This window comes from Carcharodon carcharias, chromosome 14, assembly GCF_017639515.1.
Source record: "Carcharodon carcharias isolate sCarCar2 chromosome 14, sCarCar2.pri, whole genome shotgun sequence".
Taxonomy (NCBI): Eukaryota; Metazoa; Chordata; class Chondrichthyes; order Lamniformes; family Lamnidae; genus Carcharodon; species Carcharodon carcharias.
This window is the reverse complement of record NC_054480.1, coordinates 2,556,257-2,578,657: the sequence shown is the minus strand read 5'-3', so window position 1 is coordinate 2,578,657 and position 22,401 is coordinate 2,556,257. Positions and strand designations below refer to the sequence as shown.

The following is a 22,401-nucleotide window of genomic DNA, read 5'->3' as shown; positions in this document are numbered from 1 at the left end:
TGGATCAAAATCCTGGAACTCCCTCCCTAACAGCATTGTGGGTGTACCTACACCACATGGACTGCAGCGGTTCAAGAAGGCAACTCACCATCACCTTCTCAAAGGCAATTAGAGATGGACAATAAATGCTGGTCCAGCCAGTGCAGCCCACATCCCAAAAACAAATTAAAAATAAGACTACTGTTGTCTTTTTGTAGTTGATGAGATCCTTTCCCTGTCTTCCATAACTTTAGCACCTTTCACCACCTCAGGAATTCCCAAAGTGTCAAATCATTCTTTGAGGTGGAGTCACTGTAATAAGCCAGTTTGGACCCAACTTGGTCCAATAATCTGTTTTCATGATGTTGGCTGAGTGTAAAATCTTGGCCAGAACAGTGGGGGAGAACCTCCGTGATTTTCTTCCAAACATGGCCATGGGATCTTCTGACTTTCACCTGAGGGGCAGACAGGCCTTGGTTTAACATTTCAAAAAAAACCCAGCACCTCTGCTGGTGCAGCACTCCCTTAGTACTGACCCTCCGACAGTGCAGCATTCCCTCAGGGCTGACCCTCCGACAGTGCAGCATTCCCTCAGGGCTGACCCTCCGACAGTGCAGCATTCCCTCAGGGCTGACCCTCCGACAGTGCAGCGCTCCCTCAGCACTGACCCTCCGACAGTGCAGCACTCCCTCAGTACTGACCCTCCAACAGTGCGGCACTTCCTCAGCACTGACCCTCCGACAGTGCGGCCCTCCCTCAGTACTGACCCTCCGACAGTGCGGCGCTCCCTCAGTATTGACCCTCCGACAGTGCGGCACTCCCTCAGTACTGACCCTCCGACAGTGCGGCGCTCCCTCAGTATTGACCCTCCGACAGTGCGGCACTCCCTCAGTACTGACCCTCCGACAGTGCGGCGCTCCCTCAGTACTGACCCTCCGACAGTGCGGCGCTCCCTCAGTACTGAGCCTCCGACAGTGCGGCACTCCCTCAGTACTGACCCTCCGACAGTGCGGCGCTCCCTCAGTACTGACCCTCCGACAGTGCGGCACTCCCTCAGTACTGACCCTCCGACAGTGCAGCGCTCCTTCGGCACTGACCCTCCGACAGTGCAGCATTCCCTTGGCACTGACCCTCCGACAGTGCGGCCCTCCCTTGGCACTGACCCTCTGACAGTGCGGCCCTCCCTCGGCACTGACCCTCTGACAGTGCGGCCCTCCCTCGGCACTGACCCTCCGACAGTGCGGCGCTCCCTCGGCACTGCACTGAGGTATCATCCTGCTCAAGTCTCTGGAATGGCACCTGAATTCATGGCTTCTGATTCTGAGGTGTGTGTGTGTGTGTTACCTGCTGTCCCACAGATTGCACATTGAAACCACAGAACAATCCATCATAGTGACGACAGAGTTGGAAATGCGAGGGATTAACTAACAGAATGTACCAGGCCCTGGGGCAGTATGTGAACCGGGGCAATAGCGCAGGAATGACAGGCATGTCTCCAGGCATTAAGTTTCGCTGCTTTTGCTAACTCTGTGCACATAATCACTGACCTTCAACTTCAGAATTCAAGGTGAAGCCTGTTCCAGTCAAGCAGCTGTTGACTGCAACTTGCACGCTGGAATTTATTAGACTGTTAAGGGAATAGATCCCTGGTGATTTTTTTTGTCACCTCGATTCTTGTAGAAGCTGTGAGGAATAATCAAGAGACAATGGACCCCAGGGGTGAGCAATAAAATGTCAAATTCCTGCTGGTTTCAACGCTTTAAATAGGCTGTGTCTTCAGCTGCCCAGACCCTAAACTCTGGGATTCTCCCTAAAACTCTTCCTCCCCGCTTCAGATGCACCTGAAAAGCCACCTCTTTGTTTTTGAACTTGTTTTTAGTCACCTGATCTAACGATTCTTTGGTTGGGTGTCGATTTTTGTTTGAATTATGCATGAATTATACTATGTAAAGTACCTTGATTATTCTCATACACTGAAGGTGCCATTGTAAATGCAAGCTTTTTTTATATCCTTTCATGGGATATGAGTATCGCTGGCAAGGCCAGCATTTGTTGCCCATCGCAAATTTCCCTTGAACCGAGTGGCTTGCTACGGCCATTTCAGAGGACAGTTAAAAGTCAATCCCATTGCTGTGGGTCTGGAGTCATATGTAGGCCAGACCAGCTAAGGACAGCAGATTTCCTTCCCTTAAAGACATTGTTGTATTTGACAGAAGTGAATGACAAATTAAAAATGAATCCAACTTAAAATTAGCTTTAAGACAAGGTGACACAGCATTAAGTACAGTTTGGGTGTTATACTTGTTTAATGATGAGAAAACTCTCCCGACATCGCTCTCTAAGCTGTGCAATCCTGGGCAGTTTAGAACCCCACCTCTGTGCTAAAAGAGGAATATAACTGCATGGAGTTATTTAAAATCAAAATGTTAACCTCAGAATCCTTTTGACCAGAATGGCTCTGAAATAGAAACCAGAAATAGGGTTTTAGGGAAACCCACCTCAGCCTGTAATCAGGACATTTTTAATTCTCTGGCAGGAAGTAAGGTTTTCAGTTTGACGGAGCAACTTTGATTTTTTATTTGAGTCCCTGGCTGTTTTTTTTAGGGGAATGGGGGTGTTAATTTCTGTCTTCCTATCTCCCTGCTGTCTCCAGGCTGCAGCCCAGCACTGGACCAGTAGATTCATGTCAGGAACAGCTGGATATTGGGGATGGTGAGATCAGACAGGATGAAGGACTTTTCATTCAAGCTGCCGATGGGATTGTGAGAGCAGTGAAGAAGATCAGGGGTGGTCCTGTAGGGTCTGCCTCTACCTTGTCTCCTTGCTCACCTCCCCCTCCCTCACCCTCCACTCTCCCCCTCCCTCGACTCTCCTCCTCTCTCGCCCTCCGCTCTCCCCCTCTCTCGCCCTCCGCTCTCCCTCCTCCCTCGCCCTCCGCTCCAATCTCATGTTTACAGATTAGTTTAGTACCAGCTTTCATGTAGCAGCACCTTCCTGTTTTTTACATTTCACTCCCAAGTTTGTTACTCACTCAGACAGCCTGCCTTCTCCTCACTGCTTCAGACAGTGAATCATCTGTGGAGAAAATGCTCAGTGTCCCTGCCAAGATATAACTCAATCCAGGTGCTCAGACTCCACACGGAATGTGCTACTCAACTGTGAGATAGAATCCATTCACTCTCCTCACAGCCCTTTCACCGCTGGGGGAAGAAATGCTCCCAATCCCCTCACTTTGCACATCATCCTGAATTCCTTGCTGAAATTGCACACAGGGCTACCATTTTGACATTACGTGCAGTGGCCAAGCAACAGGAGGTTGTGGTTCTTCTGTTTTTTGGCCTTTTAAAGTGGCCCATCAGACGGTCGTATGGGAGAGGTTAAGACGGCAGGCAGCCTGTTAACAGACTCGGAGCTCCCAGACTTGCCCACTGTATAGCAGCTGTTGCCACATACCCTTAACAGCATTAACATGAAACTTTATACTGGTCTTTGCCTTCATGGCTTGGTCTGGAATTTGTTGTCCTTGTTCACCTGGAGCGGTGGATTCAGGAGGAGAGGGTGAGCCTCAAACTTGGACCTCTGTTGGTTCAGCTGGGATGATAAGCATCACCTACTTTGCTAAATAGCAGAATACAGAGCCAGGTTTGCTGCACCTCACCCCTATCCATCACTCCCCGACCCCCCACACCTCACACCCCGGTGGACTGCATAAATGTGAACTCCAGCTTTTGATTAGACTGGGGGGAGGGGAGAACATTCTCACTAACAAAACAACAAACGAAGCAATGTGTTGCTGTTTATAAAGAATGATGCAGCACAGGGAAGGCCATTCAGCCCATTGAAGCTGTGTCAGCTTTGAAAGAGCTACTCAGTTAATCCCGCACCTGTCCCTGTACTTTCCCCATATCCTTATAATCTTTTCCTAATTCTTTTAGAAAGTTATTATTCAATCTACTTCCGCTACATCTTCAGACAGCGTGTTCCAGATCATCATAACTTGTCATGAGATATTTCTTCGTCAGTTATTCAGCTCTTTTGCCAAAATAAAAGCAAAATACTGCAGATGCTGAAAACCCAAAACAAAAATTGCTGGAAAAACTCAGCAGGTCTGACATCATCTGTGGAGAGGAAGAGTGTTAACATCTTGAGTCCGTATGACTCTTCTTCAAAACTTCTGATGAAGAGTCATACGGACTCGAGATGTTAACTCTCTCTTCCTCTCCACAGATGCTGTCAGACCTGCTGAGTTTTTCCAGATATTTTTGTTTTGGGTTTTTTTGCCAATTACCTTCAACCCTCTGGTTGTCAACCAACTACCAGTTTCTCCTTCCTTACTTGAACAAAACAGTTCAGAATTTTAAACTCCTCTGACCAGTCTCTCCTTAACTCTCTCTGTTCTAAGATGAGCAATAATTGTACTTTCTGAAATGTACAGGCGTTACACGAATCTGAAATATTTTGTTCTGAGAAACAAATTCAAATGTAGTAATGTGAACTGAAACAGCATTTGAAATACAGAGCTGGCCAGTCAGTGCGTGAAATATACAGAGCTGGCCAGTCAGTGCATGAAATATACAGAGCTGGCCGGTCAGTGCGTGAAATATACAGAGCTGGCCGGTCAGTGCGTGAAATATACAGAGCTGGCCGGTCAGTGCATGAAATATACAGAGCTGGCCGGTCAGTGCGTGAAATATACAGAGCTGGCCGGTCAGTGCATGAAATATACAGAGCTGGCCGGTCAGTGCATGAAATATACGGGGCTGGCCGGTCAGTGCGTGAAATGTACCGGGCTGGCAGTTCAGTTCGTGAAATATACAGGGCTGGCTGGTCAGTGCGTGAAATATACGGGGCTGGCCAGTCAGTGCGTGAAATATACAGGGCTGGCTGGTCAGTGCGTGAAATATACGGGGCTGGCCAGTCAATGCGTGAAATATACGGGGCTGGCCAGTCAATGCGTGAAATATACGGGGCTGACCAGTCAGTGCGTGAAATATACGGGGCTGGCCGGTCAGTGCGTGAAATATACGGGGCTGGCCGGTCAGTGCATGAAATATACAGGGCTGACCAGTCAGTGTGTGAAATATACAGGGCTAACCGGTCAGTGCTTGAAATACAGAGCTGGCCAGTCAGTGCGTGAAATGTACGGGGCTGGCCGGTCAGTGCGTGAAATATACGGGGCTGGCCGGTCAGTGCGTGAAATACGGGGCTGGCCGGTCAGTGCGTGAAATATACGGGGCTGGCCGGTCAGTGCGTGAAATATACGGGGCTGGCCAGTCAGTGCGTGAAATACGGGGCTGACCGGTCAGTGCGTGAAATATACGGGGCTGGCTGGTCAGTGCGTGAAATATGGGGCTGGCCAGTCAGTGCGTGAAATGTACGGGGCTGGCCGATCAGTGCGTGAAATATACGGGGCTGGCCGGTCAGTGCGTGAAATACGGGGCTGGCCGGTCAGTGCGTGAAATATACGGGGCTGACCGGTCAGTGCTTGAAATACAGAGCTGGCCAGTCAGTGCGTGAAATATACGGGGCTGACCGGTCAGTGCTTGAAATACAGAGCTGGCCAGTCAGTGCGTGAAATATATGGGGCTGGCCAGTCAGTGCGTGAAATATACGGGGCTGACCGGTCAGTGTGTGAAATATACGGGGCTGACCGGTCAGTGTGTGAAATATACGGGGCTGACCGGTCAGTGTGTGAAATATACGGGGCTGACCAGTCAGTGCATGAAATAAACGGGGCTGACCGGGTCAGTGCGTGAAATATACAGGGCTGACCGGTCAGTGCATGAAATAAACGGGGCTGGCCGGTCAGTGTGTGAAATGTACAGGCCTGACCGGTCAGGGTGTGAAATATACGGGGCTGACCGATCAGTGTGTGAAATATACGGGCCTGACCGGTCAGGGTGTGAAATATATGGGGCTGGCCGGTCAGTGTGTGAAATATACAGGGCTGACCAGTCAGTGCATGAAATATATGGGCCTGACCGGTCAGTGTGTGAAATATACAGGCCTGACCGGTCAGGGTGTGAAATATACGGGGCTGACCGGTCAGTGTGTGAAATATACGGGGCTGACCGGTCAGTGTGTGAAATATACGGGGCTGACCGATCAGTGTGTGAAATATACGGGCCTGACCGGTCAGTGTGTGAAATATACGGGGCTGACCGGTCAGTGTGTGAAATATACGGGGCTGACCGGTCAGTGTGTGAAATATACGGGGCCGACCGGTCAGTGTGTGAAATATACGGGGCTGACCGGTCAGTGTGTGAAATATACGGGGCTGACCAGTCAGTGCATGAAATAAACGGGGCTGACCGGGTCAGTGCGTGAAATATACAGGGCTGACCGGTCAGTGCATGAAATAAACGGGGCTGGCCGGTCAGTGTGTGAAATATACAGGCCTGACCGGTCAGGGTGTGAAATATACGGGGCTGACCGGTCAGTGTGTGAAATATACGGGGCTGACCGGTCACTGTGTGAAATATACGGGCCTGACCGGTCAGGGTGTGAAATATACGGGCCTGGCCGGTCAGTGTGTGAAATATACGGGCTGACCGCTCAGTGTGTGAAATATACGGGCTGACCGCTCAGTGTGTGAAATATACGGGGCTGACCGGTCAGTGCGTGAAATATACGGGGCTGACCGGTCAGTGCGTGAAATATACGGGGCTGGCCGGTCAGTGTGTGAAATATACAGGGCTGACCGGTCAGTGCGTGAAATATACGGGGCTGACCGGTCAGTGTGTGAAATATATGGGGCTGGCCGGTCAGTGTGTGAAATATACAGGGCTGACCAGTCAGTGCATGAAATATACGGGCCTGACCGGTCAGTGTGTGAAATATACAGGCCTGACCGGTCAGGGTGTGAAATATACGGGGCTGACCGGTCAGTGTGTGAAATATACGGGGCTGACCGGTCAGTGTGTGAAATATACGGGGCTGACCGATCAGTGTGTGAAATATACGGGCCTGACCGGTCAGTGTGTGAAATATACAGGCCTGACCGGTCAGTGTGTGAAATATACGGGCCTGACCGGTCAGTGTGTGAAATATACGGGGCTGACCGGTCAGTGTGTGAAATATACGGGGCCGACCGGTCAGTGCGTGAAATATACGGGGCTGACCGGTCAGTGTGTGAAATATACGGGGCCGACCGGTCAGTGCGTGAAATATACGGGGCCGACCGGTCAGTGCGTGAAATATGGGGCTGGCCGGTCAGTGCGTGAAATATACGGGGCTGGCCAGTCAGTGCGTGAAATATACGGGGCTGACCGGTCAGTGTGTGAAATATACGGGGCTGACCGGTCAGTGTGTGAAATATACGGGGCTGACCGGTCAGTGTGTGAAATATACGGGGCTGACCAGTCAGTGCATGAAATAAACGGGGCTGACCGGGTCAGTGCGTGAAATATACAGGGCTGACCGGTCAGTGCATGAAATAAACGGGGCTGGCCGGTCAGTGTGTGAAATGTACAGGCCTGACCGGTCAGGGTGTGAAATATACGGGGCTGACCGATCAGTGTGTGAAATATACGGGCCTGACCGGTCAGGGTGTGAAATATATGGGGCTGGCCGGTCAGTGTGTGAAATATACAGGGCTGACCAGTCAGTGCATGAAATATATGGGCCTGACCGGTCAGTGTGTGAAATATACAGGCCTGACCGGTCAGGGTGTGAAATATACGGGGCTGACCGGTCAGTGTGTGAAATATACGGGGCTGACCGGTCAGTGTGTGAAATATACGGGGCTGACCGATCAGTGTGTGAAATATACGGGCCTGACCGGTCAGTGTGTGAAATATACGGGGCTGACCGGTCAGTGTGTGAAATATACGGGGCTGACCGGTCAGTGTGTGAAATATACGGGGCCGACCGGTCAGTGTGTGAAATATACGGGGCTGACCGGTCAGTGTGTGAAATATACGGGGCTGACCAGTCAGTGCATGAAATAAACGGGGCTGACCGGGTCAGTGCGTGAAATATACAGGGCTGACCGGTCAGTGCATGAAATAAACGGGGCTGGCCGGTCAGTGTGTGAAATATACAGGCCTGACCGGTCAGGGTGTGAAATATACGGGGCTGACCGGTCAGTGTGTGAAATATACGGGGCTGACCGGTCACTGTGTGAAATATACGGGCCTGACCGGTCAGGGTGTGAAATATACGGGCCTGGCCGGTCAGTGTGTGAAATATACGGGCTGACCGCTCAGTGTGTGAAATATACGGGCTGACCGCTCAGTGTGTGAAATATACGGGGCTGACCGGTCAGTGCGTGAAATATACGGGGCTGACCGGTCAGTGCGTGAAATATACGGGGCTGGCCGGTCAGTGTGTGAAATATACAGGGCTGACCGGTCAGTGCGTGAAATATACGGGGCTGACCGGTCAGTGTGTGAAATATATGGGGCTGGCCGGTCAGTGTGTGAAATATACAGGGCTGACCAGTCAGTGCATGAAATATACGGGCCTGACCGGTCAGTGTGTGAAATATACAGGCCTGACCGGTCAGGGTGTGAAATATACGGGGCTGACCGGTCAGTGTGTGAAATATACGGGGCTGACCGGTCAGTGTGTGAAATATACGGGGCTGACCGATCAGTGTGTGAAATATACGGGCCTGACCGGTCAGTGTGTGAAATATACAGGCCTGACCGGTCAGTGTGTGAAATATACGGGCCTGACCGGTCAGTGTGTGAAATATACGGGGCTGACCGGTCAGTGTGTGAAATATACGGGGCTGACCGGTCAGTGCGTGAAATATACGGGGCTGACCGGTCAGTGTGTGAAATATACGGGGCCGACCGGTCAGTGCGTGAAATATGGGGCTGGCCGGTCAGTTTCTGAAAGAAGTTGGTGTTTTGGATGGGTCTTTATTGGATTGGCCCCTTTGCCGGTTCACAGTGTAATGATTTTCCCCAATAGTATTATTCTTTTCTGTAAACTTGCTATAGGCTTGGCTTGAAGTAAATGCCTGTTTGATGATGTATTGCAAATGGAGTGTAGCAGAACAGAGGAAGCTCACGTTCACTTTCTTCCACAGTATTTCAGCCAAAGCAAAGCTGGAATGAAGTACTTTTTGAAGTGTAGTCACTGTTGTAATGTAGGAAGCAAAGGAACCAGTTTGTACACAGCAAGCTCCAACAAACAGTGGAGTCACTATGGCACAGAAGAAGACCGTTTGTTCCTTCGAGTCAGTGCAGGCTCCCTGTCGAACAAGCCAGTGAGTTCTATTCCCTCACTGTAGCCCTGCAAGTTTGTTTCCCTCAAGTGTTCATTCAGTTTCCTTTTTAAATCATTTATCGCCTCTGCTTCCACCACCCTCTTAGGCAGCGAGTTCCAGGTCATTATCACATTCTGTGTAAAAAGAAGCTTTTCCTTAACTCTCCTTATACCTTAAACCTGTATCTCCTCATTTGTGTATCATCAGTCAGACAAATTACCAGATCAACTCAGTTTGGTGATGTATGTGGGATAAATATTGGCCAGATCACCAAGGGGAACTCCCCTTCTTCAAATAGTACCATGGGATCTTTTATGTTCACCTGTGATACCAGACGGGACTAATATCCGATCTATAAGAGCGCAGCACTCCCTCAGTACTGACCCTCTGACAGTGCAGCACTCTCTCAGTATTAACCCTCCGACAGTGCAGCACTCTCCTAGTACTGACCCTCCGACAGTGCAGCACTCTCTCAGTATTAACCCTCCAATGATGCAGCTCTCCCTCAGTACCAACAGTGCAGCACTCTCTCAGTATTAACCCTCCAATGATGCAGCACTCCTTCAGTACTGACCCTCCGACATTGCAGCTCTCCCTCAGTACTGACCCTCCAGACTGCTGTCTTAGTACTGACCCTCTGATGGTGTGGTGCTCCCTCAGCACTGACCCTCCAACCCTCAGTACAGATGAGGGATGGAAAAAGGGCATGAGGGGGTCAGAGAGGATTGGGTGGACGAGAGGGGGTTTATTGCAATTGCTGAGGTTTGGTGGGTGGAGGCCGTGGAGGGATTTTAAGTGACATCACACTGCCATAGGGGAAAAGAAACCAAATAAACAGAGACATCGGCATGAGATTTGGGAAGTCTGTAGCTTGCAGAAGGAAGTAAAGAACAAGTTTGATTTCCTAGGAGCATCAGGAGTGTATTTGGGTTTGTTGCACGTTCTCAGCTCTATTCTCTTCTCTAACTTGAAATATTCATAAGTTTTTCATGATATGAAGGAAATGTTGTCCAAATTTTGTAAATTGTTTTGAGTCAGAGGGTTAAAACCTGATTGACCTGTTTCCGAGATTCCAAGTACAGTTTGTGAACCTGTGGTTTTCATTTGTTCTATTCCTGACATTTACTTCAATCTTCAGTTTATCAATTCTGCGATTGACTGTCCAATAATAAAATAAACACTCCCAGGACAGGTACGGCATGGGGTTAGATACAGAGTAAAGCTCCCTCTACACTGTCCCCATCAAACACTCCCAGGACAGGTACTGCACTAACGTGAGTGACTTACTGAAATAAGTAATTAAAGTAATTGATATGATTTATATATATTTTGCTTCAGGTGCTACGAAGGAGATTGGTTCAGCTCTGACCAGGATGTGTATGAGGCATCGCAGTATCGAGTCAAGGCTGAAGCAGCTCACTGTGTAAGTCTGTTTCATACGTTACTCTTGTTTTCTAAAACAAACCTCTGTCCCTTGATTTTTGCTCTCTCACTTGGTCTCACTATCTCAGTCTCTTATTCTTACTCTTGGTTTTATCTTCCTTTATCTCTCTCTCACAGGTGTGTAAACTTTCTCTCTCAAATCCCCATCACTTACTAACTTGTTTTTTCTTTCTTTTCCCGAAACAGCGCTCTGACTGACAGTTTGATAAACCCTCTCGAGGGGCGGATTGAGGAGTGGAAGAAAATTGCTAACCAACTGGACAAAGACCATGCCAAAGGTAACTGATCCGGCCCGGCACCCTCACTCACTACCCAGCCCAGCTCCCTCACTCACTACCCGGCCCAGCTCCCTCACTCACTACCCGGCCCAGCTCCCTCACTCACTACCCGGCCCAGCTCCCTCACTCACTACCCGGCCCAGCTCCCTCACTCACTACCCGGCCCAGCTCCCTCACTCACTACCCGGCCCAGCTCCCTGACTCACTACCCGGCCCAGCTCCCTCACTCACTACCCGGCCCAGCTCCCTCACTCACTACCCGGCCCAGCTCCCTCAGTCACTACCCGGCCCAGCTCCCTCACTCACTACCCGGCCCAGCTCCCTCACTCACTACCCGGCCCAGCTCCCTCACTCACTACCCGGCCCAGCTCCCTCACTCACTACCCGGCCCAGCTCCCTCACTCACTACCCGGCCCAGCTCCCTCGACTCACTACCCGGCCCAGCTCCCTCACTCACTACCCGGCCCAGCTCCCTCACTCACTACCCGGCCCAGCTCCCTCACTCACTACCCGGCCCAGCTCCCTCACTCACTACCCGGCCCAGCTCCCTCACTCACTACCCGGCCCAGCTCCCTCACTCACTACCCGGCCCAGCTCCCTCACTCACTACCCGGCCCAGCTCCCTCAGTCACTACCCGGCCCAGCTCCCTCAGTCACTACCCGGCCCAGCTCCCTCAGTCACTACCCGGCCCAGCTCCCTCACTCACTACCCGGCCCAGCTCCCTCACTCACTACCCGGCCCAGCTCCCTCACTCACTACCCGGCCCAGCTCCCTCACTCACTACCCGGCCCAGCTCCCTCACTCACTACCCGGCCCAGCTCCCTCACTCACTACCCGGCCCAGCTCCCTCACTCACTACCCGGCCCAGCTCCCTCACTCACTACCCGGCCCAGCTCCCTCACTCACTACCCGGCCCAGCTCCCTCACTCACTACCCGGCCCAGCTCCCTCACTCACTACCCGGCCCAGCTCCCTCACTCACTACCCGGCCCAGCTCCCTCACTCACTACCCGGCCCAGCTCCCTCACTCACTACCCGGCCCAGCTCCCTCACTCACTACCCGGCCCAGCTCCCTCACTCACTACCCGGCCCAGCTCCCTCACTCACTACCCGGCCCAGCTCCCTCACTCACTACCCGGCCCAGCTCCCTCACTCACTACCCGGCCCAGCTCCCTCACTCACTACCCGGCCCAGCTCCCTCACTCACTACCCGGCCCAGCTCCCTCACTCACTACCCGGCCCAGCTCCCTCACTCACTACCCGGCCCAGCTCCCTGACTCACTACCCGGCCCAGCTCCCTCACTCACTACCCGGCCCAGCTCCCTCACTCACTACCCGGCCCAGCTCCCTCACTCACTACCCGGCCCAGCTCCCTCACTCACTACCCGGCCCAGCTCCCTCACTCACTACCCGGCCCAGCTCCCTCACTCACTACCCGGCCCAGCTCCCTCACTCACTACCCGGCCCAGCTCCCTCACTCACTACCCGGCCCAGCTCCCTCACTCACTACCCGGCCCAGCTCCCTCACTCACTACCCGGCCCAGCTCCCTCACTCACTACCCGGCCCAGCTCCCTCACTCACTACCCGGCCCAGCTCCCTCACTCACTACCCGGCCCAGCTCCCTCACTCACTACCCGGCCCAGCTCCCTCACTCACTACCCGGCCCAGCTCCCTCACTCACTACCCGGCCCAGCTCCCTCACTCACTACCCGGCCCAGCTCCCTCACTCACTACCCGGCCCAGCTCCCTCACTCACTACCCGGCCCAGCTCCCTCACTCACTACCCGGCCCAGCTCCCTCACTCACTACCCGGCCCAGCTCCCTCACTCACTACCCGGCCCAGCTCCCTCACTCACTACCCGGCCCAGCTCCCTCACTCACTACCCGGCCCAGCTCCCTCACTCACTACCCGGCCCAGCTCCCTCACTCACTACCCGGCCCAGCTCCCTCACTCACTACCCGGCCCAGCTCCCTCACTCACTACCCGGCCCAGCTCCCTCACTCACTACCCGGCCCAGCTCCCTCACTCACTACCCGGCCCAGCTCCCTCACTCACTACCCGGCCCAGCTCCCTCACTCACTACCCGGCCCAGCTCCCTCACTCACTACCCGGCCCAGCTCCCTCACTCACTACCCGGCCCAGCTCCCTCACTCACTACCCGGCCCAGCTCCCTCACTCACTACCCGGCCCAGCTCCCTCACTCACTACCCGGCCCAGCTCCCTCACTCACTACCCGGCCCAGCTCCCTCACTCACTACCCGGCCCAGCTCCCTCACTCACTACCCGGCCCAGCTCCCTCACTCACTACCCGGCCCAGCTCCCTCACTCACTACCCGGCCCAGCTCCCTCACTCACTACCCGGCCCAGCTCCCTCACTCACTAGCCGGCCCAGCTCCCTCACTCACTACCCGGCCCAGCTCCCTCACTCACTACCCGGCCCAGCTCCCTCACTCACTACCCGGCCCAGCTCCCTCACTCACTACCCGGCCCAGCTCCCTCACTCACTACCCGGCCCAGCTCCCTCACTCACTAGCCGGCCCAGCTCCCTCACTCACTAGCCGGCCCAGCTCCCTCACTCACTAGCCGGCCCAGCTCCCTCACTCACTACCCGGCCCAGCTCCCTCACTCACTACCCGGCCCAGCTCCCTCACTCACTACCCGGCCCAGCTCCCTCACTCACTACCCGGCCCAGCTCCCTCACTTGCGGCCTGACCCAGCCCGGGGCACGATTTTTTCTTTCACTGTCTCTAACTCTCTCTTCCCCCTCAATCCCCCATTTATCTCGCTCTGTCTCTCTCTCGCTCCACCTGTCCCTCGCTCTCTCGCTCCACCTGTCCTTCTCTCTCTTGCTCCGGCTGTCCCTCGCTCTCTAATTCCACCTGTCCTCTCTCTCGCTCCGCCTGTCCCTCGCTCTCTCGTTCCGCCTGTCCTTCTCTCTTTTGCTCCGCCTGTCCCTCGCTCTCTTTATTCCTTCTGTCCTTCTCTCTCTTCCTGCGCCTGTCCCTCGCTCTCTCGTTCCTCCTGTCCTTCTCTCTCTTCCTCCGCCTGTCCCTCGCTCTCTCATTCCACCTGTCCTGCTCTCTGTTCCTCCGTCTGTCCCTCGCTCTCTCGCTCCGCCTGTCCCTCGCTGTCCCGCCCTGCCTGCCTCTCGCCGCTCTCTCTGTCTCTCCTCATTCCACCAGTAACCTGGACTAGTTATTCTAGTAACTACTCTCCCTGGTTGTGTTGGTTGCAACAACGTTCCGACTCAGAGCAAACGGAGGGAGTGTGGTTTAGGGGCAGGAGGGTGGGAATGCTATTATATATTACATTCTTTGTCATAATGTCAGAGAAAACCCACTCATTGTTGTAGCACAAATCAGAGCTAAAAGAAGTAAAAATAGTCGATGTAGACGAACAGGCAAACAATGTAAATCCAGATTTAGGCACAAGTTAAGATAGATTTTTGTGGAACGTTTAAGGACTTTGCCTGCGTAAGTCCAATATGAACCCATATTCAGTGGCTGTCGCACGGCCATAATGTCAATTTGTTCAGATTCCCTCTGGCCTCCTGTCAGGTTTTTTTTTTTGCTGGAGAAATTTTCATGCTCTCCTTTGTTCCTGAAGCTTAGCAATTCAGCAAAACAATGAAGTAGCCCATGTACCTACAAACTAACACACACAAGAGAAGGAAGCAGATTATCATATCAGAGTCATTGAGCACAGAAAGAAGCCATTCGGCCCATCGATTCCATGCTGGCTCTCTGGTGTAATCCAGTCAGTCCCATTCTCCCGCTCTACACCTGTAGCCCTGCAAGTTTATTTCCCTCAAGTGTTCATCCAATTTCCTATCGAAATCATTCATCGTCTCTGCTTCCGCACTCATGGGCAGCGAGTTCCAGGTCATTACCGCTCGCTGCGTAAAAAATAAAGTTCTTCCTCACCTTCCCCCTGCACCTGCAACTTTAAACCTGTGTCCCCCTAGTCCTTCAACCGTCAGCTAACGGGAACAGCTTTTCCTCAGTCAACCTTATCCAAATCTGTCATAATCCTGTAAACTTTAAGCAAATCTCCCCTCATTCTCCTTGGAGCAAAGGAGAAAAGCTGCAGCTTTTCCAGCCTAACTTTGTAGCTAAAATCATCCATATCGCCAGAGTCACAGTGAAACAATGTTGTGCTGCAATGCTCTGTTCAAAGTGTCCAGGCCTAGGATGCGAGATTGTCTGGTTTCCCCTAAAAGCATAAGGACCGCTGGATTTGTTCCTGTCTGTAATTCTTGACTGTACGTTCCTCCTGAACTAAGATCAGACCTGATAATGCTGAAGGAGGCTGTGGGGAGTGAATCTGTAGTTCACCCACCGCTGTACACATAAACCATCTCCTCAGACCCTTCTTACCCAGTATCACATACAATTCTCATTAAATGCAGGTCTGTGCATGTTCCAAGATATTGATTGGGCAAGTGATTCATTAAAGCTGTTCCCAGGAATCTGGCACAAAATTGTGTGGTCTGCGGAACGAATTGTGACATAGAGTGAGTAACAATTCACAGGGCCGATTGCGAAATGTCAAAAAGCATCAAAGCAATTGATGGCGTGTAACAAGACTCCGCTGCTACTTCTGTCAGATTCACTTCATTTTAAACCCTTCTTATTAACGGTGTCTCCACTGCTAATTTTTGCAGACTACAAGAAAGTTCGGCAGGAGATTAAGAAGAAATCATCTGACACGCTGAAACTGCAGAAGAAAGTGAAGAAAGGTTTGTGAATTTTAATCTGAAGTTGGAAAATCTGTGTTTACCAAGCCCTCATTTTTGAAAGTCGTGAGTGGAGCTAACTGAAATCCACTGCTATCGAATGTCTATGGACCAAGAGCAATCAAGTTGAGGGAGGGACCAATGAGAAACCAGGCAACTGAATGTCACTCTCGACAACCAGGAAGTATTACAAAATGCTCACTTAATCTCCTCAGTGTTTCCAATTGCCAGTTACCATCCATCCATTGGTTAATGCATAAGCTAAAACCAAAACACCTCACATAACAATTACAACTGGAGCATTCTGGAGAAATGATTAAGTGTATTCCTAAATGTGATTAAAAGTTTGTACCTCAGATAATCCTCCTTTCTCAGTGCTTTATGGAAGTTAAAATTGTGCTCTTATGTTTGGGGCGGGGTTCATTTTGTACCAGTAATTGGAACTGATGTTTGTCATCTGCCAGATGTTGATACTTATTTATTGCTGACTTTGGATGATGTAACTAACTGTCTAATCAGCTGGGCTTTAACTATGGCCTGTGACCAATAGAAAAAAGAGGACTTGCATTTATGTAGCACCTTTCACATCCTCAGGATGTTGCAAAGTGTTTTACAGCCAATGGAGTACTTTTGAAATGTAGTCACTATTGTAATACAGGAAACTTGGCAGTCAGTTTGTACACAGCAAGATCCCAGAAACTGCAATGTGATAATGACCAGATAATCAGGCTCAGTGATGCTGAGGGATAAATATTGGCCAGGACACCTGGGAGAACTCACTTTCTCTTCTTCGAAATAGTGCCATGGGATCTTTGAAGTCCAATCGCTCCACCATTGTTGGCTGTCCCTTCAGCTGCCAGGGTCCAAGTTCTGGAATTCCCTCCCTAAACCTCTCCACTTCTTTACCCTTCAAACCTACATCCTTGAGCAAGCTTTTGGCCACTTGTCCTAATATTTCCTAATGTGACTTGGTGTCAGATTTTGTTGGTGCTGTGAAATACCCTGAAATGTTTTACAATATTAAAGGCGCTAAATAAATGCAAGCTGTTATCTAACTAAGGAGGCTGACAGTTTAATGTCTCACCCAAAAGCCGACAGTGCAGCACTCCCTCAGTACTGACCCTCTGACAGTGCAGTGGTCCCTCAGTACTGACCCTCTGACAATGCAGCACTCCCTCAGTACTGACCCTCTGACAGTGCAGCACTCCCTCAGTACTGACCATCTGACAGTGCAGCACTCCCTCAGTACTGACCCTCTGACAGTGCAGCACTCCCTCAGTACTGACCCTCTGACAGTGCAGCACTCCCTCAGTATTGACCCTCTGACAATGCAGCACTCCCTCAGTACTGACCCTCCGACGGTGCAGCACTCCCTCGGTACTGACCCTCCGACGGTGCAGCACTCCCTCAGTACTGACCCTCCAACAGTGCAGCACTGCCTCAGTACTGACCCTCCGACAGTGCAGCACTCCCTCAGTACTGACCCTCCAACAGTGCAGCACTCCCTCAGTACTGACCCTCCAACAGTGCAGCACTCCCTCAGTACTGACCTCTGACAGTGCAGCACTGCCTCAGTACTGACCCTCCAACAGTGCAGCACTCCCTCAGTACTGACCTCTGACAGTGCAGCACTCCCTCAGTACTGACCCTCAATAATGCAGCGCAGCCTCAGTACTGACCCCCCTAAGGATGCAGCGCTCCCACAGTACCACCCTCTGACAGTGTGGTGATGTCTCAGGACTAAGAATCTTAAACTTAAATGAAGCCAATTATGAGAGGAGAACTGGCTGAGGTTAATTGGGTAATTAGACTAAAAGGTATGGAGGTAAATGAACAATGGGAAACATTGAAAGAAACATTTCAAAATCTTCAACAAAAATACATCCCATTGAAAAACACAAACTCAGCATGAAAGACCCATCTGTGGTTCACTCAGGGAGTTAGGGATAGCGTTAGATTAAAAGAAGAGACTTTGGTGTTACAAAAATCATTGGCGAGTCTGAGGATTGGGAGTGTTTTAGAAACCGTTGAGTGCCATCAAAAAGTTGATAAAAAGGGGAAAAATAGAATATGATTGTTATTATGATCCCAGCTGCTGTTACTACTGGACAAGTCAGATCCCTGGGTGAAACCTGGCCTGATAGATCCTAACTTTTAGTTTTTGTTTAGAAACATGGGGCAGAACTTTGCCCTCGGATGGTGTGTGGGCCCCACTGGCTCAGCCGCGGGCGGACAGCTGAACCTCGCCGCCAAAACGGGGCCCACCGCCATTTTGAGTGGGTGGGCCAATTAAGGCCCGGCCAGCGGCCTTCCCAACAGGAGGCGCTATGCTGTCAAAGTGCGCACTGCTCCCTGAGGCAAAGTCCTGTCTCAGGAAGTTTAATGAAAGGTAAGTAAAGTCAAAAAACAGAGACATTTTAAAATTATTAACATGTCCCCCTCATGTGACAATGTCACACAAGATGGGACATGTTAATAACAAACTCATAAAATTTATTAAATTTTCACAAAACGGTAACGAAACCTCATCCAGCCAGTGGATGAAATTTCATTAATAATCTACAGCCAATCAGAGTCCACTTGCCAACCAATCAGCATCCTCTTCTCATACCATATAAAGTTGTTGCTTCCCCTGACGTTGGTATTCTTGCGATTATCCTGATGAGTGTAAGATAAAACACTTCGACAAAATGTCTTTTTTCAGCAACACTCAAGCTCTGTACTGCCAAATGATAAATAATGGATTCCAGCAGGTTTCCCAGTAACTGATGTTAGGCTAACTGGCCTGTAGTTCCCCATTTTCGATCTCCCTCCTTTCTTGAAAAGTAGCGGAACATTTGCCAATTCCCAATATAATCAAAGGAATTTTGGAAAATCATAACCAGAGCATCCACTTTCTCTCCAGTTCTCTCTTTTAGAGCCCTGGGGTGTGGCCATCATGTCCTGGGGATCTGTCAGATTTTAGTCCCTCAAGTTTCTCCAATACCTTTTCTCTGCTGACAGTAATTTCTTTAATTTCCCCACTCTCTTTAGCCCCTATGTTACCATCTATTTCTGGTATGAACCTTCTGTCTTCTACTGTGAAGACAGATGCAAAATATTTGTTCGATGCCTTTGCCACTTCCTTGTTCCCCATGATAATTTCTCTGCTTCTAAAGGGCCAACGTTTACTTTAGCTACTCTCCTCTTTATATACTTATAAAAGCTCTTATACTCTTGTTTTATATTCTTGGCTAGTTTACTCTGTTAGGAACTAGAGGTAGTTTAAGTTATATAGGTATGTGTGGGAATTAGGAATGAGGTTTAGCTTTAAGTTTAATTTGTGTTTCTGCATGTGTGTGTTAAGAAAGGGGGAATTTGAGTTTCAGTTTCACTTTAAAAGATGCCTGCATTTAATGAAGTTTTACGACTCTTAAAGGGAAAGTAAAACAAACACAAGGTAGAAAATCTGTGCTGTTGCCTAGCAACAGGAGGCTCACACAGATAGGGAACCACAGAACAGCAGTTTTTTTTAGTTCAGTTGAAAGAAGCTGCCAGGTGAAACAGCAAAGGAGGGACACACAGCAAGTCTCAAACTAAAGAAGAAGCCAAAATCTGGGAATGGGACAGAAAAGAAAGTTCCAGGAAGGCCTTCTCGTCAAAGGAAGAACAGGAGTCTGGAATAGGTTCTGGTAAGTGAAGAGCGAGGAGCAGAGGAAGGCTCTAAGCTTAAAGGGAGAAAGCTGCAGGATGCAAACTTAAAGCAAAATAGGCTTGCGGGAAGCCAGAAGATCCAAGGAGACAGCCGAAGGTCTGTAACACTTTATTATGGGCATGTGAAGCTGTGGTGTTACCTCCTGGAAGTTCTCCTCCAAGTCACTCACCATCCTGACTTGGAAATATATCACTGTTCCTTCACTGTCATTGGGTCAAAATCCTGGAACTCCCACCCTAACAGCACTGTGGGTGTACCTACACCACATGGACTACAGGGTACAAGAAGGCAGCTCACCATTACCTTCTCAAGGGCAATTAGCGATGGGCAATAAATGTTGACTATCCCGTAAATAAATTTTTAAAAATCCTGTTTGATAAATTAGAGTTTTTTGAGGATGTAACTAGTAGGTTAGATAAAGGGGAACCAGTAGATATAGTATACCTGGATTTCCAAAAGGCATGTGATAAGGTGCCACACAAAAGGTTTATATTGAACATAAGAGCACGTGGAGTTGGGAATAATATTTTGGTATGGGTAGAGGATTGGTTAACAGATAGAAAGCAGAGAGTGGGAATAAATGGAGCTTTTTCAAGTTGATAGGCAGTGCCGCAGGATCAGTGCTGGAGCCTCAGCTATTTGCAATCTATAGATCCTTAGATGAAGAGAAGGAGAGTAAGTATCAGAGTTTGCTATGGTACCAAGCTTGGTGGAAAGGTAAGCTGTGGGGAGGACACAGAGAGGCTGCAAAGAGGTATAGACAGGTTAGGTGACTGGACAACAGGATGGCAGATGGAGTATAAAGTAGGGAAGTGTGAAGTCATTAACTTTGGTTGTAAAAATCGTGTTACGATCCCGGCTGATGTTACTACTGGACAATTCAGATCCTGGAGTGAATCCTGGCTTAGTAGATCCTAACTTAGAAACTGTAGAGGCATGGTTTCTGAACAAATTTATAGGAGTCTGCTGATGAACTTTTAACACAAAAAAACACATTTATTCAACAAGAAAATGAATATATTACACCAGACAAAAAGGTTGGAAAGATCTCAATGCAAACACAAGAAAATGATTCAAATATTCACTATTCCTTCACCTCAGCTATCTCTTTACACACATACACATTTGGAAAGATAAACCAATTTACCATATCTATCTTATACCCTAATATTCAGGGTAAGTGTGCAGTACATGTGAACCAACTGGCGAACTGTGGTCAGATACACCACATGCCAAAGTAAATGACAGATGTGACCAAAGCAGATTCCATGGATTTCTCAACAACCCACCCAGACACTTGTTACACCGTGATCCAACCAGTCTCACTGAAACTGTCTTTCACACAAGGGTTCGAAGAACTCGCTTTGGAATTCTCTCCACAAGTCAATCCCACTTGGACGGCTTCACCGAGAATCCACCCCCAGGGTTTCAATCTCACCTTCTAAAATTCTTTTCCCTTGGATCTCTGTGTACACTCAACCTTCACCTTCCAAGCACAATTTCAGACCTTCGGCCATGCTAAGCAGAGCACCAATTCTCCAAAGGTGCGCAATAAGGAGTCACCAACCTTCGGCTGTCTCCTCGGGTCTTCAGGGTTTCTCTCGAACCCACTTTATTTCAAGTCTGCTCCCTGCAGCTCTCTCTCTAATTTGTAGCCTATTCCTCTGCTCTTTTTTCTCAACTTTATGTAACAGGATCTGTTTTTGATCTCTGTCCTTGTCCAATTACCTGGGTACTTCTTCTGGGACCAGTTTCTGCCTCGCTCCCTGGTTTGGGATCTTCTTTGTTTGAAACCTTCTCCCTGCTCCCCTCCTGGTGTCCCGCTCCCTGGGACACCTTCTCTCGAATGACACTCCAGTTCAGGCCCCTTACCTCCAGTTTTGCTCCATTTCACTTTTCTTCTGCGCATGTGCACAGGGCTGTTTCCTGGCCTGAAGACGTGAAAGACATCAATTGTGCATGTGCGGCCGTTTCCAGGGAAGTGTATGTGTGAAAGTCCCGAGGGCTGCCAGGAAGTGTAGTCCCTGGCCTACAAACTGCCAATTCTGACTCCTTGGGGTTCGTCGTAATAGAAAAGAAGAATATTTTTTTAAAAGTTGTGAAACTTGTAAGTGTGGATGTTCAGAGAGACTTGGGTGTACTTGTACAAGCAACACAGAAAGTTAACATGCAGGTGCAGCAACCAATAAGGGAGACAAATGGTATAAAAACAAAAAAACTGCAGATGCTGGAAATCCAAAACAAAAACAGAATTACCTGGAAAAACTCAGCAGGTCTGGCAGCATCGGCGGAGAAGAAAAGAGTTGACGTTTCGAGTCCTCGTGACCCTTCAACAGAACTTGAGTTCGAGTCCAAGAAAGAGTTGTTCTTGGACTCGAACTCAAGTTCTGTCGAAGGGTCATGAGGACTCGAAACGTCAACTCTTTTCTTCTCCGCCGATGCTGCCAGACCTGCTGAGTTTTTCCAGGTAATTCTGTTTTTGTTTTGAAACAAATGGCATGTTGGCTTTATTGCAAGGGGATTGGAGTACAGGAGTAAAGAAGTCTTGCTACAATTGTACAGGGTTTTGGTGAGACCACACTGGAATACTGTGTGCAGTTTTGGTCTCCACATTTAAGAAAGGATATACTGCGTTGAAGGTTCACTAAATTGGTCCCTGGGATGAGGTGGTTGTTCTATGATGAGAGGCTGAGTAAATTGGCTCTATATTCTCTGGAATTTAGAAGAATGAGAGGCAATCTCATTGAAATCTACAAAATTCTGAAGGGGTTTCATAGGGTCGACACTGAGAGATTGTTTTCACTGGTCGGGGAATATAAATCACGGGGGCACAGTCTCAGGATAAGGGGCCGGTCGTTTAGGACTGAGATGAGGAGAAATTACTTCACTCAAAGGGTTGTGAATCTTTAGGATTCTCTACACCAGAGGGTTGTGGATGCTCCATCGTTGAATACATTTAAGATTTAAGACTGGGACAGACAGATTGAGGGATACAGGGAGCGGGCAGGAAAATTATGTTGAAGCCTAAGATCAGCCATGATCATATTGAATGG

At 49.8% G+C, this 22,401-nt stretch overlaps 1 protein-coding gene across 2 annotated transcripts in view; it reads left to right on the top strand.

The window, feature by feature from the left end:
* mtss1 (MTSS I-BAR domain containing 1) overlaps positions 1-22,401 on the top strand; it is a 178,918-nt gene that overhangs the window by 100,121 nt on the left and 56,396 nt on the right. For both annotated transcript variants that reach the window (XM_041205586.1, XM_041205584.1), the window contains exons 4-6: positions 10,535-10,619; positions 10,826-10,917; positions 15,583-15,657. In XM_041205586.1, coding sequence (XP_041061520.1) covers positions 10,535-10,619; positions 10,826-10,917; positions 15,583-15,657 — 252 coding nt within the window. The remainder of the gene's footprint in view (positions 1-10,534; positions 10,620-10,825; positions 10,918-15,582; positions 15,658-22,401) is intronic.